General features: G+C 41.1%; 2 protein-coding genes across 8 annotated transcripts in view; one reads left to right on the top strand and one right to left on the bottom strand.

The window, feature by feature from the left end:
* The window catches only part of GSAP (gamma-secretase activating protein), a 44,973-nt gene extending 27,321 nt beyond the window's left edge, over nt 1-17,652 (top strand). For all 7 annotated transcript variants that reach the window (XM_059847418.1, XM_059847415.1, XM_059847416.1 and 4 more), the window contains 12 exons: nt 1,271-1,396; nt 1,822-1,877; nt 2,289-2,320; nt 3,852-3,913; nt 5,393-5,488; nt 9,887-9,957; nt 10,503-10,597; nt 11,692-11,811; nt 13,264-13,325; nt 15,232-15,336; nt 15,487-15,580; nt 16,146-17,652. In XM_059847418.1, coding sequence (XP_059703401.1) covers nt 1,271-1,396; nt 1,822-1,877; nt 2,289-2,320; nt 3,852-3,913; nt 5,393-5,488; nt 9,887-9,957; nt 10,503-10,597; nt 11,692-11,811; nt 13,264-13,325; nt 15,232-15,336; nt 15,487-15,580; nt 16,146-16,246 — 1,020 coding nt within the window. In that variant the 3' untranslated portion in view covers nt 16,247-17,652. The remainder of the gene's footprint in view (nt 1-1,270; nt 1,397-1,821; nt 1,878-2,288; nt 2,321-3,851; nt 3,914-5,392; nt 5,489-9,886; nt 9,958-10,502; nt 10,598-11,691; nt 11,812-13,263; nt 13,326-15,231; nt 15,337-15,486; nt 15,581-16,145) is intronic.
* A 350-nt stretch (nt 17,653-18,002) lies between these two features.
* CCDC146 (coiled-coil domain containing 146) overlaps nt 18,003-18,472 on the bottom strand; it is a gene marked incomplete at its 3' end in the record, with an annotated part of 60,254 nt that continues 59,784 nt past the window's right edge. The window contains exon 18 of the mRNA XM_059847939.1: nt 18,003-18,077. Coding sequence (XP_059703922.1) covers nt 18,003-18,077 — 75 coding nt within the window. The remainder of the gene's footprint in view (nt 18,078-18,472) is intronic.

Below are 18,472 nucleotides of genomic sequence, written 5' to 3'. Positions count from 1 at the left end.
TGGTCACTAGATGATACCCTTATGCTGTATTTAATATTTCTCTGATTTCATATTGGTAACATTTAGACAACATTCTGCAGTAGTAGGTTGTAGATGTCATGAGTTAGGTCCAAAAGAGTGAACATATGGTGCCATATGTAATCCTAGTTTGCAGCTGCTAAGTATAACTAATATGAAGCAAAACCCAAGATTTATTGTCTCTGCTGCAGCTACAATAATAAAGTGACAATAGGCACTGGCAGCAAGAGGAAAGTGGCTGGCAGAATTGAGTCTTTGAAATTTATTTTCCTTGACAAATTATAGTTTATAGTAGGAAGTGGTTTCTTCCTTTTGAGGTTTTCTTTTAAGGTTAATGTTATTGTAAGATAGTTAAGAGGAGAGAGCAAAATCCAGTACGTTAGTGCAAGTGGAGGAACATTGTGAATTCAAAGCTCTCTTTATTCAAATGTTGTTACTCTAGTGTCTGCGTTGGGAGATAATGTATATTAAGAGGGGCAAGAACAGCTCATACCATCTCTTGTTTTTTAAAACTGCCAAAAAGAACTGCCTTAATCTCATCTCTTCCTCAGCGATAATTGTGTCTTGCCCCCCTTATAAACAGCAGCTTCAAATTTTTATACCCAGTCCAAGAACTAGCTCAGGAAAGTGGTGTAGTTTTGTTTAGATTTTGATTCTCCTGTCTGTTCACAGCTGAGTTTAGATTAATTTTAGCATTAGAGTAAAATGCTTTAGAATTGCTGTGGAAAGTTTTGAATTTTGTTTCTTTTCTGGGATGAAGCACTGCTACTTGAGCTTGGTAAATGGCTGTTTGCAATCTAAGTATTAATGCAGCTTGAAACTAGTGGCATCCTGCAGCTGTCATGGCCATGGTGGTATTCCCCTATTTGGAACTGCTGGAAACCTCAAATGGGATTTATTTGACCAAATGTAAACATTTACATCTAAGTTAGTAGCCTAAGGCTCTTTTTACAGTCAGAGGAAGTCTAGACAATATGGCCAGTGTAGTCTGTGGTGCAGTTCTTCCCATCTCAAACATGTAAATAGGTCAGATGAATTGTGACCTAGCAATACTTGTTCCTTCCCAGGCACCAAATCTTGACCTCAAGTCATTCCATTGAGAGAATTTAGTTTTGATGCTTTGGTTTAACTTTTTTCACTTAGATTATTTTTACACTAATCACATGCCTTTGCAGTCATTTAGTGGGAGGACGATGAGGTATTGCTTTAAGAGGACAGCCTATATTCATACTTTCTCTGCCACACTTTGCAGTTCCAAAACTCCAAAGGCTTCTGGGAGAAACTCAACTCAAACTTGGAGAGTGTGAAGTATGCAGAGCCACACTTGCACTACCACAGTAAGGTGCTCAGGAGGGAATGGCGTAACCTTTCAGAAGAGGTGAGTGAGAGGCACTGGAGCTGAGGCACTGGAACCCTCCAGAGCTGCCTCTGAAATGGGGGTTTTAAAGTCAAGAATGGATGAGTTGGCTTTTTTATTTTGAAGATAAATAAATGCGAATCTGATTAGCAGAAGTGCAAAGACTTGCAGTCATTTCATCTAAGGTGATTGCCTCTAAGTTCTGTTCTCTTAAAATAATGCAAGAAATCAAAGAAAAGCAGAGCTTGCTCTGTATTGTCATGAGGTTTACATGTGTGTGAGTGTGTGAGAGCACGGGCACTTGGAAGATGGTGTAAGGCCCCACTGTGTTTTATTTCCATTCAAAGATAAAACCAAATTAATTTCTGATCTTCATTCTGTCAGGGAGTATTTTATTTGGTCTTCTGTTTTGTTCATTTTGGGAATTTTGTTTGTTTACAAACCAGAGAGAGGAGAGAAGAACCACAGCATATTTGAGGAATATTTTTGAAAATGCCAAAAAGTACGTACTGGTTTATATTATATTTACCCCTTCTTATTTTGCACAAATATGTTGGAGGAATTAATGTGCCATTTAATAAGTTGGTTAGGTATCTGATTAGATCTCTTTAAAGAAGATTATCCTGGTGAAAATCAGTTATTGGAATCCTTGTAAACACTATAGCATTAACTGAAATACAGGCCTCTAGAGCTAGGGAATTTATGGTAGATGTGAAGTCATTCTCATACAACCTAGACAGATAGAATTTTTTTAATGCTATCTAGTATTTTTGCTACATTTAGTCACATGTTCTGTTCTCAGATGTCTTTAGCCGTCTTTGAAAGAGCAAAGGCTCATTTGAGCTTTTAGTGATGTTATGAAAGCCTTTAGGGTATTGCATTGAAACACACTGATTTTGGTTTCAAACCCCAGGGTGCTTTCTCATCTGGACACTTGGGACTCTGGTAAGTGAAACCTTTCTTGATGGAGGCCTTAGCTGTAAGACTTAGGTTTATTGGAGTATTTCCATCCAGCTATTGTTTGCTAAAAATCAGTTGCTATGTGTGTTTTCAGCACAGAAGAGTTTGAGGATTTAAGATGAGAAGAAAACTTTCATGTACTGACTAGGAAATGCTTGAAAATAAAGTCCCTGGTTCATATTGGATCTAACAACAGAAGCAGTAAAATGTGGTCTGCTAAAGGATATCTTCCTCAGGATTTTTCTTGTGCAGCAAAGTATCAATGACAACATGTGACTGTTGAGTCTTGTCCCCTTGTAGTTGCCTTTGCAACATCAGAACTTGTGCAGGAGATTAGGGCTGGCTAAAAAACATGTAGAGAGACCAGGTGTAATGAATTTCCTTAGGTCAGAAACACTTGAGATTTTTTGATGCTCAGTTCCTCTGTCACAAATAAGTAAATTTGGTGGTGTATTATGTTCCTGCTGTTCACACATCAGTGCCTTCTATGTGCCCTGCTTCTGTGTCCTGTGACATGATGCTCATGTAAGTGCTGCTTGGTCCTTTTATCACCAAGAATTTTCAGTGTACTCATTTCCAGCCCCTGACAGCAGTCATCTGTGTCACTGCTACTTATTGCAATGGGCTCTGACTTTGAAAGACTTAGTATCAACTTCGTGAACCTCAGCTTCATGTTTTCAAAGGTGCTTATTGATTAGAAGTCAAATGTTTAAATTTCTGAATAGCTGCCATCCAGTTAAAAACATGTGTGTAGTGTTTCCCTGTAGATTTGTCCTTGAGTCCTTTAAAACCAAGCAGCACAGGTCTTTGTGCTGCTAAGTGGTGGTGTAAATATATTTGAAGGTGAAAAAAATAGGTGAAAATTTTGAAAGAGTTCAGCACTTGGTTCCATAAAATCTTAAGTTGGCTTTATCAGTATCATGAAACAGAAGATTGGTTTTCTTCCTTTGTTTTAATAGACAGGAAGCACTGATTAGGAAATACAGGTTATTAATTTCAGCAGACACTGTGATCTCCTTCCATTTGGTTAGAGAAGTTGTTTTCTTTTCATAGTGGTCTACAAATCTGAGTAACAGAAGCAGCCAGACCATGGGAGAGAATCAGTGGGAGGTGATTCCCTGAACTATTTACTTTCTGTCTAGCCATTTTCTTGGAAAACCCATGCAGCTGCCAGAGTTTGATTGTTTGTAAATGGCAAGATCTAAGTAGCACTTCAGTGCTGGTGTTGCCAAAAGCTTCTCTCTGCTTCTTTGCTCTCTTGAGTCACTACTCTGTGCTAACTCATACTTAAATGTCAAAGAGAAGAAGAAGTGGATGACAGATAAAGGGTTATTTTCCATTTTTCAGTTCTCTTATTCAGTCCATGGTTCTTCAGTGTCTTAGTTCTGTAGCAGAGTAGGTCAAACCACAGCTTCTGTTTGCTTGTCTGCTCCTAAGTACTTTTGAAGCTGGTTGAATGCTTGTGATATTTCGGTAGTGCCGTGTCCTTGAATGATTGTTGCTCTGTTTGTTTCAGAGGCGAGGCTGGTACCTCTCTTTGAAGAGGAGGACTATCAGCAGCAGTTGCTCATGGGACTGGTATGTGCTTCTGTCAGTGTGCACTAGAGGACGCACAGGCTCCACAGATGTGTGAGGAATGACCTTCCAAGATCCAGGGCTGAGTGGAAGCTCACTCAGGGTAGCTAAGGGGCAAACATGGCACTTCCTAAGTTTTTGAATTCATCATCATGATATTATTTTAGCAGGTCATTGTAAGGCATAGAGAAAAACAGCAACAGAAAGTTGATTTGTCAAAATGCTTTTTCCCAATATAACTTTGGCTGGAAACCAGGAGGTCATCTTAATCTGTCAGTTATTTTTGGACTACTTTATGCCTTTAAAACGTATATAAGTGAATTCTTCTCCCTTCATTCTCTTATTTTGATGAACAGAGATCTTTTTGCTCCCCAATTTAATACCTTTTTTGCTGTTTCTTTTTCCTTCTACCTCACTTCTGAGACTGCTAGAGCCATTCTGAGGTCCTTTCTTTTCCACTGTTTTTGCCAGTGATCTCCCTAAAGGATCTACCCTCTATATGCTTCTGGGCAATAAATCCTATCTCAAATCCCTACCTGTTCTCCCTCTGTCTCAATACATTTCTTGGCTTATCTCTTGTTCTCTTACTTTTAAAATAAACTAACTCTTCAGGATGCACTAGAAGGTCTCAGCAGTGCAGAGCAGATCAACACTGTCCTGACTGTTCACATCTGAGGCAAGTTTTCCTTCTTTGCAGTAGTCTCCCTGTTTCCAAGTTTTGCCTCTCATTCTCTGAAACTTCTCTACATTCCTACCCCTTTGTTTATTCACACAGATACAAAAAGCAGGTCACTTTTTCTATGCCTTCCTGTATGAGGAAGATCTCACAGTGAGATCAGTTCCTTGAGACAGAGATTTTTATTTGCTCCAGCTTCTTAGTAATTCTCAGAAAAGAGTCAGGACTTGAGTTGCAGTCTGAAGCTACATGAGGTCAGCGAATATTTCAGAAAGGAGAGAGAAGGGAGTGGCATGGACTGTATGTTACCAAACACCCAACTGTAATGACTTCACAATTAATGTTTAACCTGAAATTGCTATTAATCACCCTGCTTCTCAGGTTCTTGGAAACTACCACAAATTGTACTTGTGCTAGTTTTCTCTATCATAAAATCTCTCAGGTTTATTTGTAATAAGTACTTATATTCTTAGAATTCAGTGTTATATTTAAATCCTTTCATCCAGTTCCCTTGGCTTTGCACAGAGAAGTCTAAGAACTGTAAGCTTTTTCTTTTCAGTATCATAGAAAGTTCAACTTAGTATTCATTTTGCTGAATTTGTACCAAGTAACCATTTTGAATATTCACATCTGCTGATGAGTTTAGCAAGATTGTACAGCAGCTTGGGATCTCATTCTGAACTGGAGTTTGTAATGGGGAAATGTTTTGTTGCACCAGTACCTTTTGATCAGGCCCTGCACCTGCTGCAGCTTTTGTGATTCTTTGAAGATGCCCAACAATAACAAATTGTTGGCTTTTTTTCTAGATGGTTGCTCAGCTGAAGGATCACCTTATGAGACATCTACAATATGTTGGAAAAAAGAAGATCGAACAAATAGTTTTGGATTATGTTGCAAACCTGGTTAGTTTGATTTCATGGTCACTATTGTGAGCAAGTGTGTATTTGTTGGATTGTAGGTCCTTGGGTGTGTACCAGTTGTATATAGCATATATTTGGTGGGAAGATTTTTTTTAAAGATATTTAAATATATTTTTCAGCCTAATATTGTATAAATGGATAAAGAAAATTAATATTATTTAAATATTGTTTTAAAAGTATTACCAGTCACTCAGAATGCAGAAGAAATGGTTCCATTTACAAATGTGCAAGTATAGTCTACTCCCCGAAATAAAATGAGAACTCATCCTGAAAGTTTAAAGCTGTTAGATCCATTTGGTTTCCTGTAGAACATGTTGCTGCAGGTCTTGAATAATGAAAGTGCCACCAGAGGAAATAAGCAATGAACAAAAAAGAGAGGTCACTACAATCTGACACGTGGGTGAATCACCACCACTCCTACACAGTGCCTTCAGTGGTGTGTGTGTGACAGTTTTGCATGAAGAAATCTTTGTAAACTACTCTGAAAAATTTGCTTTCCAAATTCTTATTTTTCTGTCTTTCATCCTCTTAAGAGACCTTAAAAAAAAAAAGCCACAAAAAACATAACGTGTGTGCAGAAGTTATATACTTGGTTTTGTCTGTCTCAAGATCATGTCCTTTTAAGTGCAGAACTCAGAGTTCTCAAAAGCTTGCATGGCAACTGTAAATCCTGTTCTTTGTGCCAGTGTTCAGTAGAGACTCCCCACAGTGCTGTTTTCTAGGGATGAAAACCTTGGGAAACTTCCTTGAGGCTACTGATGCCTGCATCTCCTCCAAAGTCTGTGTGAGTCAGTTGCTCTGTCAATGTCACAGGGTTCTCTGAACCCCTGCAGCCCCACTGCCCTTCCTGACTTTTCAGGCCTCACTTTGACAACTTCGCAAGTTGTTTCACTGGTAATTGGCAGAATTTTATGTCTCTGTGTAGAAAAGAAACTGAGACTAGTGGTTGATTAAAACAGGAAAAGTACAACATGAACCAAAGCTCTGTATCTGAAAATGGTGCTGAAAAAAGCCCAAGTGGGACATTTATTCTCCTTTTATTCAATTTCTAATAACAATTTGTTCACTTTTAGTAAAAACTAAGATAAAAAATGTGAAAGCATCTATTCAGCCTTGATCTGCAAGGCTAAATTATTGTAGACTAAATCTTGCAAAACAAATCTCAGCCCTCCCCACAAGCAAACTCTCAGGATTATTTCTCTCAACTCAGTTGACAGGCTTATTCTTAGAAAAGCTACTATAAATGAAGATAATGTGCCTCTAAAAGTTGCTTCTGCTTTCTGCTGGTGCAACTTAGGCACTGTTTGGAAATCTTTAGAAATTATTTCCTTTTTAAACTTACATTTCTCCTCATCCTAATTAGAAAGTCTTACATCTCAAACCTTTCCAAATCCTAAATGTTTCAGAGTTCTTCAGGGGACTGAACTGTTTTGAATCATCCTACAGTTCTTCTGTACTTCAGCAGTGAGTAGCAGAGCTAATGAAACTAATGAAACAGGAAGAGACTTGAAGTTTGTCTGTTTGCTTTCATAAGATATTTTGCATTACATTCAGGAGCCCAGGAGTGGCTGACATTAGGCTCCATGCTGTGTAGTCACTGTGTTAATCAATTGCAGAAGAAGTCAGAGAAGCCAATACTTGGGAGCACTGAGAGTTTCTTATAAAACAACAGGCAAAGGCTGGTTGCTGTCAGAGAACTGTGTTCTTGTATACAGAGAAGTAAAGTGGGGAAGTGTGAATAACACACCTCAGTGGGAATTCCTTGTTTGCTGAGTGGCTCTGCAGAGCTGGATTGTGCCTGGTTCCCAGTTCACGTGCCACCTTTCCTGCAGTGGTTGTTGTATGTCCATAGGCTCTCTCTCCTCTGCAATCACTTTACCTTAGCTTTGCTCCATATCTGTTTCTCTCACTCTTTTCATTTCAGTGAGGCAGGAAAGGGGAGAAATAACTTACAGAGGCGGTATGACATTTGCTGCCCTGACAGCAAGTGGAAGGCAAGGCAGGGTGAGCAGGCAGCCTGTGGCACAGGAAACAGGCAGACCTGAATAAACTGCTGAAATTTCTCTGCAAGTTGCTGCAGTAGCTGCACATTTTCCTCTGATGTCTGTAGGCTCAGCTGCAGAGGAACAGAAGACAGACACCATTTGGATTTGAGTTTCCTCGGCAGGAGGAAGACTGTGTCGTACTACTGCACAGGAGGGGATCTGAAAGACAGCAAAACCTTGTCTCACTTCCTTTTCTCCTTTGCTCCTGGTTCTTTTCTTTGACTTTCTTTGGCTTTGAAGTCTTTCCTGTAGAAACAGCCAAGGCAGCTGAGCACTTGTGGTTCCCAATTACTTTAGGGGAACTTCAATGTGGCACCGTTGCCTGGAACTGTAGATGTTTCAAGACAAGATGACAGCACTGTCAGCCAAGGCCCTCCTGCATGTGCTGCTGTCTTGCTGATGGACATGTGTTCTCTTGTTTAGAGCACTCCAAGGGAAATGGCTTCATGTGTGTGCCCCAAAAACTTCTTATTGTGTGTCTGTTATTCAGGGAAAAATGGCCTCCCCTGCTATGAGTGTAGCTCTTAACTTGGCTGCCCCAGACACCCACTGCTAACCTTGGACAGGAAGCTGCCTGTGCTCCTTCCATCAGGCAGATAATGCTGCCTTTCTCTCATGCACATTATCTTGTGTGTTATGTTCTGAAAAAAAAGATTGAGGCGTGGATTATCTTTCTGTACAATGCCAAGGGTAGATGTTGATCTCCAAAGAGAGTTGTGCTGTTAGTCTGGGTGTCACATCACAAACAGTCACGGATTTAAGATGCAAGTATGTTGTGATAGCTTGGATGATTATGACTTAAGAAGTTGTTAAGCTTTCTGTGCCCTGTGAAAGCTGTACAGTTTGCTGTGTTGTTAAGCAAAAAAAGCTTATTCTGGAGTAGCATACTCTTGAAAACCGTTTGTGTTCCACAAATAATAATTGGTGATTTTCGAGCTTGTAAGAGCCTTCACTTCAATGCTGATCCTTCAGATCCAGCTGCAGCTCCTGATGCAGAGGCCTTAGCTGCACTCTCTGTGCTGGCCAGAGGTGAAATTCATTCCAGCAGCAGGTGTGGTTCTTGTGACCCTTCTGTGGAAACTGGAAATCACTCATTTCCTAGAAAACTTGCTATGCTCCAGAAAGATTAAATTGGATCTTTCCATTGCATCTAGAAAGTGTGGAGATGGCAAGTATTAGGTAGTTATTTTGCATCAGGCAGCTGTGCAAGCCTGGCTCAAGTTGTGGTGGATGGGAAAGGTGCTACCTTGTGCAGCTTTCTGCCCAAGTCACAGAGGAACACTCAGGAACATTACTGAAGATGAATATTCCAGTTCTGGCCTTTGCATGCAGATCTCTCCTGTGTGTCCTGTTTCTCTCTTGCTCAGAGACTGTGATGAGTCAGACAATGGAGAGGGCAAAGCCTATGAGGAAAAAAGAGAGTAAGGAAAATGCATTCCTGGATTCTGACCATCTGGAGGGAGGAAAAGTGTTCCTAACTTCTTGTGACACCTCTTTGCAGAACAGGGGTCATACTAGTTTCCTGAGTTTCCTGGGATTGATTGATTGCTGTGCTTTGAGGGCCAGAGATAAAAGGCACAGAGGAAGTGTCTCAGTTGTGTTACTGAGATGTGGAACTGGTTACATGACAACCATGAGGAAGTTATTTCAGCTCTTCCGTGTGTGGTTTCTCTTTCAGCTGCAGAAGCTGAGAAGGCCCAAGTGAGAACAGGGCTTGTGGCTTTGGTATATGCTGACTGTGTGTGGTGGACGTCAGTGTGGGAGTACAAAGAACAACAACATGGACTAAGGGATTGTTTCAGTTCACTGGGGACAAAAAGGAAACTCAATAGATGAGGAGAGGCATTTGTTTGTCTCATTTTTCCTCCTTTCCAGGACTAGATCTGTGATTCCTCCTGCATACTTTTCTTGGCAAACTGAACATTCCACTGTCTTCAATGTTATCCACTTTTGCTGAGCCCTTGGGACTGTTCCTTGCCAAATGCTCGGCCACTTGGACATGCTGTTTTGCCTTCATGGCAAACAGATCTTTGAGAATTTGCTGCAAGAGCCTGAGATCAGTTATCTCCAAGAAGCACAGTGTGTTAAGTTGCTGTATGTCTTGCATGATGCTTTGATAAGCTGCAAGCACTTTAAACAGCTGGAATAGTGCAATTCTGTTACAATTCAAATTTTAATAACTTTACATTTTAAGGCCCTAGAGAAAAAAAATTAAGATTTAGTTGGAGTCCCATGAAAAGTTTTTAACATAAACTGGTGTGTGGAATGAATGAAGGCCAAAAGGCTGCTGTATACAGGCTCCTGAAAACATCCAATCTTCTCTTTTTTGTTTTAGCTGAATCTGGTGCATCGAATAATGAAAGAAGTTTGGAGGAGATACCAGCTTCATTCCTGTATCTTCTGCTTGTGAGCAAGTGATTTGTTAAAATTTTCAGCCTGCCTTTTAAAATATGGGCATAATGATTTTGGTCTTTATCAGCAGTACTCCTCTGAACAGTCAGTGCTTATGCTGCTGTCAGTGTCAATGTTACTGTCACTAACTCTTCCTGAGGATCCTGCTGGATTCACTCTCTAGGCCAGTGGATATTAACCACACAGGCAGTGTTATGGCTGGAGCTCAAACTTGCTGAGATTGGAGTGGTCCTAAGCTGGATGGTGGGTATTAAACACCTGTAAAAGCCAGGTCACTCACTCCAGCACTGTTTTACCTGTTGCTGCTGATTCCAGGTACTGCTGAGAGCCTTGTAAATGTGCATCAGTGTGGGGAGGAGATGGGGGCACCACAGAGACTGTGTGTCTGCAGCACTGGGCAGCTGGTGTTGGCTGAGACACCTCAGTAAACAAGGCAGCATCCCATGGCCCTGCATCCTAAGGCAGGCATCCAAAGTAACTCTCTCCAGGAGAGAGTGGGTGCCTCGGGTTCCTAATGTGTTGCTACTTTGTTAACTCAGTGATGAGAGAGGAAGCGCAGCAGAGTTTGCGGTGTTCCACATCATGAGTCGGATCCTGGAAGCAGCAAATGGCATGTGCATGCCTTTACCTCCTGGTGAGTTCTGTGTGTTGCTGTTTTAATCTTGAGTGAGGAGAGCAGTGCTATAAATTCCTCCCAGCACAGCACTGGTTGCAGCACTTGTGTCAAGTTAGCTTTGGCAGTGTTGACAGCTATTCAAATCAGTTAGAGAGGGGAAGGCTCTTGATAAACCTGTACAGGTGAAATGAAGCAAAACTAAATAGTTATGAGAAACAGAGAAAACTAAACAGAGGTTTCCAATGGAATGTGTGGGTGCAGTCTTGTCTTAGAACTAAGACTTAGACAACTGGACTTGAGTGTCAAGAGCCAGAAGGGAAAATCCTATCCTGTAGCAGATAGAATGTTTTTTCCTGTGCTCTTGCCCTGCTAATAATTTTCATTTTTTTCCTGAAGGGATTACTTCCAGCCTTGATGGAAAAGCTGGGCTTGATAGTAGACTTTCATTTCCTAGAGCTCTTCATGATTCTTTACAGCATTTTCAAAGCACTTGCTTATTTTCATCAGGGAAAGACATCTTGACATCATCATATATTAATGCTTTCCAATTCTGTTTGAATCTTTCTTGGGTTTATTTCCTGATCTGTCTTCGGTCACTGCAACTGCTTTTGGTATGAGTTTGTCCTTCAGTCTGTGTGGGCACAAATACTGCCACACAGTAGTGTTACATGATAACAAGACCATCATCAGGCTGATGTCAAAGGAAAGCTGAAGTATTAATGCTGCCCATGAGAACTGTCTTTGTGGCAACAACATCCTGAGGGTGGTGAGGCCTCAGATTTTGAATAATTAGGAGGAGAGAGGGAGATAAAAGACAAATTAATAGAACAATTAAGATATAAGACAAGAGCTTGGAGACATTTAGGGGCAGTGTATGACTTTAATGACTGTTTTAAATCCCCTTAGCTTTCTTTTTTTCTGACAAGATTGTACTTGAGAGGACTTAAATAATGTCTAAATAAGACAACCTGACTTGATAAATTGATTTCCTCACCAAATATAAACAATCAGAAGTCAAGGGAAGTGATGGTTTTAGCTAGAGTGATTCCAACCTTGAATAGAGAATTAGGAAAAACTACATATTGTTCCAAACAGGTTTGTCTTTTTCATAGGTTTTCACACTCTGCACCTGGGACTTGGTGTTCGATGTCTGCCTCTGCACACCCTCCTGCACTATATTGACAATGGCCTCTTGCAATTGACAGAAACGTGTGTCAGGAAATTGCTGAAAGGTACAGTGAACATGGTACATGAAAGGTACATGAACAGTTTCATTTGTTACCAGCCAGCTAACTGGGAGTGTAGTCCTTTGAGCCACTTCCCTTGGACACAGGTTTTATTGCCCAGGACATTCAGCTCTCCTTAGAGTGTTGTTTCAGTGAGGGCTGTAGCTGATGGTGTTGCCTACCTGAAAGGAGAAAGTTAGGGCTCAGGCTATGTGATTGGCCTTACCACAGCACATAAAGAAATACCTCTGTGGAGAGAATTTGAGTTTGTTGTTTTTATACTTGAGACTTCTTAGAAAAACAAATACTAAAGATCATCATAGGATTTATTGGGGAATTTCTGTGACAGTATGTGAGGTAGTTGGTCTGCTATCCAGCCCTCAGCTTTTGCCTTATGTTTGGAACAAGAGGAACAGGCCTGTCAAGCTGACCTCATGGCTGGGGAAGCTTATGGAGCAGATCATCTTGAGTGCCATCACATGGTGTGTGAAGGACTACCAGGGGATCAGACCCAGCCAGCATGGGTTTGTGAAAGGCAGATCCTGCCTGACCAGCCTGAGCTCCTTCTATCACCAGATGACCCACACAGGGGGTGAGGGAAAGGCTCTGGGTGTTGTCTACCTGGACATTAGTAAAGCCTTTGACACCATTTCCCACAGCATTCTCCTGGAGAAACCAGCTGATCATGGCCTGGATGGGAGCACTGTTCACTGGGGATAAAACTGCCTAGACAGTTGGGCCCAGAGAGCAGAGGGGAATGGAATTACATCCAGCTGCAGGCTGGTCCCCAGTGGGGTTCCAGAACTCAGTATTGGGCCCAGTTCTGTTTAATGTCTTTGTCAATGATCTGGACAAGGGGATTGAGTGCTTCCTCAGCCATTTTGCAGATGACACCAAGTTGGGCAGGAGGATGAGAAGGCTCTGCAGACAGATATGGACCGGCTGGATTGATGGGCTGAGGTTAATTGTGTGAGGTTCAACAAGGCCAAGTGCTGGGTCCTGCCCTTTGGTCACAAAAACCCCAGAGAGCATCACAGGCTGGGGCAGAGTGGCTGCAAAGCTGCCCAGGGGGTGCTGGTCAGTGGTAGCTGAATGTGAGCCAGCTGTGCCCAGTGGTGTGCTATTTCTCCAGTGTCCAAGAAAAGGAACAAAAAATATGCTGTATCTGTATCAATCTATGCTTGATCTTGGTAAATTAAATATTATAAACTTGAAGAGTTGCACTTAGTCAAAGTGCATTTGAATTACAGTATAAATTGTTACATAAAATGGTGAAGTTATGGACAAATATACAGAAATATATCTGTACACATGCTAAGCATGTAAATAATAGTCTTTAAACTGATTTTTTCACTTCACTAAGGAGGTAATGCTTATTCAGAATGTCTTCGATGAAAGTTGAAAGTTTGTTATGTGATTACTGTTTGTTTGATTTGCTTTTTTCCCTATTGCTTATAGATCTGGATGACACTGAACAGAATGAAAAGCTGAAGTTTAGTATTGTCATGAGGCTTCCAGAGGTAACTAATGGCTTTAGATGTAATTTCTTGGATTTTGGAATTGATAGGAAATTCCTCCTCATGCATAGGGTCAAACCAATGAAAGATTTGGCTGTGATTCAAATAGAGCCTGATTCAAATATAACCAGAACATCCACAGTTTCTCCATCTGCTGCTCCTGGACTGTAGGTTGATAAATTACAGATTTGTCCATAGTGTTGTACAGTCTCAGTATCCTACAGAATTTAACAAGACTGACACTGTTCTACTGAGTACTCATTTGCATAAGGCAATGAGGATTATTTAAAGGGGTTTGTGGGGGTCCTGTGTGTGCTTTTTAGCATCCATGGAGTCTTTCTCACTTGTGACCTCTGTTTGGTTCTATACACTTCAAAAATATGTTCAAAAGCTGGTACAGTAAAAGCTGTGAAGTTGTGTTGTACCACAGCTTTGTGGTAGGGATGGATTACAAGATCTCCCCTCAGTTAAACCTCACAGTCTCACCCACTGACAAGGTGACTTGTGTAGCCACAAGAGCTGGTTACTGGCCCTCCATAAATCATTCCAGCAGGATGGGAGATGCATTTCTCCTTCTCTCCTTTTGCTCTTAGTGCACAGCACAGGACTGCAGGGGAAGCACAAGATGTCAAGAGGCAGAGGAACACCAGGGATCCCCCTGGGGAATGCCTCACTGCAGAACAGGCTTTTTCCCCCATGAGTTGCCCATTGTTTGCTCATTATATGCTGCCACTTACAGTTCAAATGGCCAGAAGTGCTGCTTGGGTTTTCCTCCAACAAAGGCTTCTTTATTTGGCTGCAGTTTTGAGAAGGGGTAGAGGAGGAGAACTCCACAGGATGTTCTTTGTCCTCTGTATCTTGTTTTGGACCAGGGCTGGTGAGCTGGGGTCAGCATGGGGCCCCTGAGTTGCCAGCCCTGGGCCTGGTGCGTGGGGAACTCCATTCCAACCACGCTCTGATGTGAAGGGCTGAGCTGGGAGGGACTTAGGGAACAACTACTGCTAGCTGTGCACAGTAGACTCAGAGCTTTATTGTATCTATTTACAGCTTTGGGAAAAAAATGCTGGGAATAGTCTGTTTGCTAGAAAGGTCATTCTGGGGTGACTCAGACTATTTTGAGCAGGTTATATGCAGTGGATGACTTCAGTTTAATCAGAAGCAAGGATTTAAGCACCATTAAGCTGTACAGCATTTACTAAAATGAACAGCTGTCTGCATTGCAGTACATCTGAAAGGGAGGGGCAAGGGAAGATCTACCCAGGGAAAATAGCAGAAGGTGGAGCTAATTTCACAGTGTGTTCCTATTCTTTTGTTTATTGGTTGGGATTGGAAGCTTTGGGAAACCTGGTTTTGAATCTCTTTTGGCTCTGGGAATGTGAGTCAATGTTATCAGTTTCCAGAATGATGACCTGAATAATGGGATCCAAACTTACATTCCCAGTATCTTTCCTTGTCAGTGTTCTGCTTGTCTAAGATTCCTTAAGACTGAGCCTGAGAAGCCCTGTCCTGAAAGAGCTTTGAGGAATTTGGCATCTACTTCATTCTTTGGGGGAAGAATAGATGCAAATCAATCACAGTAAAGGATAAAAGTTCAATTAGTACTTAAGTACACATGTCAGGTTGGACAGTGGCACTGGGACAGACCAGCTGAGGTGAGGACTGAGTGAGGAGGTTTTGATTTCCCACATTTTGAGAGCACATTGTGATCTCTTAGTTACTGATTACGAAAGGAAGGCTCCATGGCTAAACACGATGACTTCTTAGCCTCTGTCATTGGGGTCTGAAAGCAAAGCTCATCTGCATTACAGCCTGGGTTTTGTGTCAGCTTTCCTTCCCTTTTCCTCTTTTTAAGTTTCCACTGTCCCATGTCTATGTTCTCAGGTTTTGGGGTTTGTTTTTTGCTTACTAGGCTCTTGGTCAAAAGGTCCGCCAGTACTGGAATCATCCGATAAATGCAAATTTAATAGCACGGAAACATGTGAAACTTTTGCTTGAGAAGCTGGGAAACAGGCAGGTAAGAGCACAGAGGCTGTTTTAAAATCTTATGCTTTGACAGTGTTGAGATTCCTGAGCTTTCTGTGGACTGTAACACACTAAAGAAACATTGAAACCTAGGTCTGACTGTGTGACTTTGTGAAGTAACACAGAATGTTCTCCCTTACAGTGCAGCAGGCCTATCCCTGAGAGACTCTCCTTCCCCGTGGAGTTTTTGCCACTGAACTACCTGACTAATATGCTGGCAGAGATAGAGAATCAAGGTAGTGTTAATTCTGTACTTTGGAAGACCAGTGATCGTTACCCTTTGATGCTCACTCAGATGTATGCTGCCCGTACTGACATACTGAGTTACTAAAACTGCAGTGATGTCTGAACACATAGGTTTGGTCATCTCTCTGCTAAAGGAAAGTGTCAAGGACCAAGAACCTCCATGTATGGGTATCATCCTATTTGGGGAGGAAAAAGAGTTAAACCATGTAGCAGTATATGAGCATGTGCCCTGGGCCATTTCATGGACTAGCAGCCTTGAAGCCACTCTGCTTCAAGCTGGGTTTGGATCTCCAGTTTGGAAGTCCAGCCTCCAGAGAGGCTTTTCTCTGTGTAAGTTATAATTTACTTACATTCCACAAATAGGATAGTTTTTGCCATGGATGAGCATCCAAAGGGCACCACTGAAAGCTGTAAGTATTTTGGGTGCATGAAAACACATTTCTATTACCCCTTATCTTTTGGTATTGTAGATGAAGATGTTTAATAGACAGCAAGACTATAAGTGTACAGGAGCATGTACAATTTCATAAATACTTCCTCATCATGTTTTTCTAGGTGTGCAGCCATATGAAAAACAAGACCATGTAAATGTAAGATTTGTAGAGGAAACAGCACTCAAGCACACTATGACACTTCTGGGCCTCAAATACTCCTGAAATAACATGCTGTTAAAGAAGGCTGTCAAACTGTGGTGCCTTTGTAAAAATATTTATTTAAATGCAATGTTGTTTCCCAAATAACCTGCAGTTTTGGGTAGTCACCAGTACTGACGTGAGCTACTAAAACAGTGTTTGGTCCAACAAACTGAGGTTGAAATTACTGACTTCTAGATAAATCCTAGAGAAATGCATTTGACATAACCCTAGGTTTGAAATATATCTGTGGGTTCATTTTGAAGTCATCAAGGAAGTGGAACAACAGTGTCAAAACATGCTGTGAAAATTGTTATAAATGTCACTTCTTTTAATAAGACAATGCTGGAAAAGGCAGTCCAGTTGCAGGGTTAGAAGAACTAGTAACTGTTTACTTGGATTAATAAAAGGATTTCTTGGTGTGATTGTGTAAAGCAGGTAAGAATAATGGATGACTTTTTATGTCAGGCATGAGTAAAGAGATAGTCATTCCTTGTGGTGGTATCAGTTAACTTATGGTACTTCTGCTTCTAGAGCTGCATTCTAATATTTTCAGTTTTGTAATTAGCACAAAATATAATCTCCTTAAAGTGCATATGACAGATTTTGTTGAGGGTTTGTTTGTTTGTTTGTTTGTTTGAGGGTTTTTTGTTGTTTTTTAAATATATGTATAATATCTTGTAAGTAATATAGGATAAGAAAAAAGCTTTAGAAATTGATCTTAACAGTGGCTTGGACAGAGTTTTACATAATCCTTTCTTACAACTTCTAGTGTTACAGTTCAAACTTCAGCTTCAGAAGGAAATTAGGCAGGGTGTTTTTCCTTTGTTTTCAACTTCTGTTTGTATGTAACTGAGCCAATATTGTTTGCTCTTTTTTAAAGTTCTGAACTGTGACATTAATTTCAAATAGGAATAGCAATTTGCTACACAGAAAAAATTGCAAAGTTGTGCCATGCAGGATTTCTGCAGCCTTTATTGGATTTTAAAAAAACTCTACAAAACTCCAGACTATTAAACTCGAGAAACTCATTACTATTTTATATATTTGGGAGGTTTTCAAAACAACCTCTGATATTCTTTCTGAGTGGTCTCCATTGATGCTCCCTGTTCCTTACCAGTGAAATAAAAAGATCCAGTTCCTGGGAGTGACTTGGCAAGTTGATGGTCACTCCCTTGTCATTGCCATCAATGAAGCTTTAGCTTTCTTAGTGACTGCATAGTGAGAAGGAATATTTTTCTTAATATAATTAGAATTTCTCTGGCAAGTGTAAACCCCAGTCCCAGACTGCAGAAAGCCATGTTGGCGTATGGCTATAAGTGATGGCCACTTTATATTATATTAATAACAGGAGAAGATTTTCTAGCCTTTTCTTTTGAATGTATTTTACCATACCTTCTGATGCAATAAAACTTCATCTGGAAAAATAAGTAAGTATGACATGAGGATCATTCACTTTTCTTGACACTCAGAAATACTGCATTGCATTTGGGATACCAGGAGAAAGGATTCTGGATCGCTGACCAGTTAGCTGTGCTTTTGGCATGAACAAATACTTCATTTTCAGCATGAAATTTGGCTGAACACCAACAGATGTTCCTTCAGTGCACTGTAAATGCTGCTGACTCTTGTGACCCAGCAGCTGGTAATGGTCTCTCCTGCTTCGGGTGCTGTCTGTTCAGATATCAGATGGCTCTTGGGGCTCCAACGGTGGGAGTCCCTCCTCCTCCTCCTCCTCCTCCTCCTCCTCCTCCTCCTCCTCCTCTGCCACCTCCTCCTCCTCCTCCTCTTCCTCCTCCTTGGGGATAGTGGGGTCGTGGCTGGGCAGTGCACCTTCTTTCTCCTCTGCAGGCTCCTGTCAGAGAAACACAGCTTGGTCACCCAGGGGTTGTGTGCTTTAAAACTCCAGTGCTTCCCTGAGCCAGTGCACAGAATCTGTGACAAAGGTAACCCCCATAGTCTAATCCCTGGCAAGCCAGGAAAGCTGAAAGGGTGTTAAAAGGAAAGCATGAGGTTTGACCATGTAGATATGAGTTTGTCTTTTTAAATACAGTTTGATCCTGCCATGCTTTTGTTATTTGTTAAGAAAACAGATTAGATGAACTTTTAAAAGACGTGGTAATTATGCACTGAACATCTGTGGACTAATTCTCTTCCTGAATACAGTTACTAGAGTGGGCCTTTATCCACAGCACTGAAAGGAAACTTGAGTCACAGCATGAGGAGAAGTTTCATGACAGAAGTTTCTTA

The sequence above is a fragment of the Haemorhous mexicanus genome, chromosome 5, assembly GCF_027477595.1.
Source record: "Haemorhous mexicanus isolate bHaeMex1 chromosome 5, bHaeMex1.pri, whole genome shotgun sequence".
Taxonomy (NCBI): domain Eukaryota; kingdom Metazoa; phylum Chordata; class Aves; order Passeriformes; family Fringillidae; genus Haemorhous; species Haemorhous mexicanus.
Note: the sequence above shows the minus strand (reverse complement) of the source record. Positions and strands in the feature narration are given on the sequence as shown.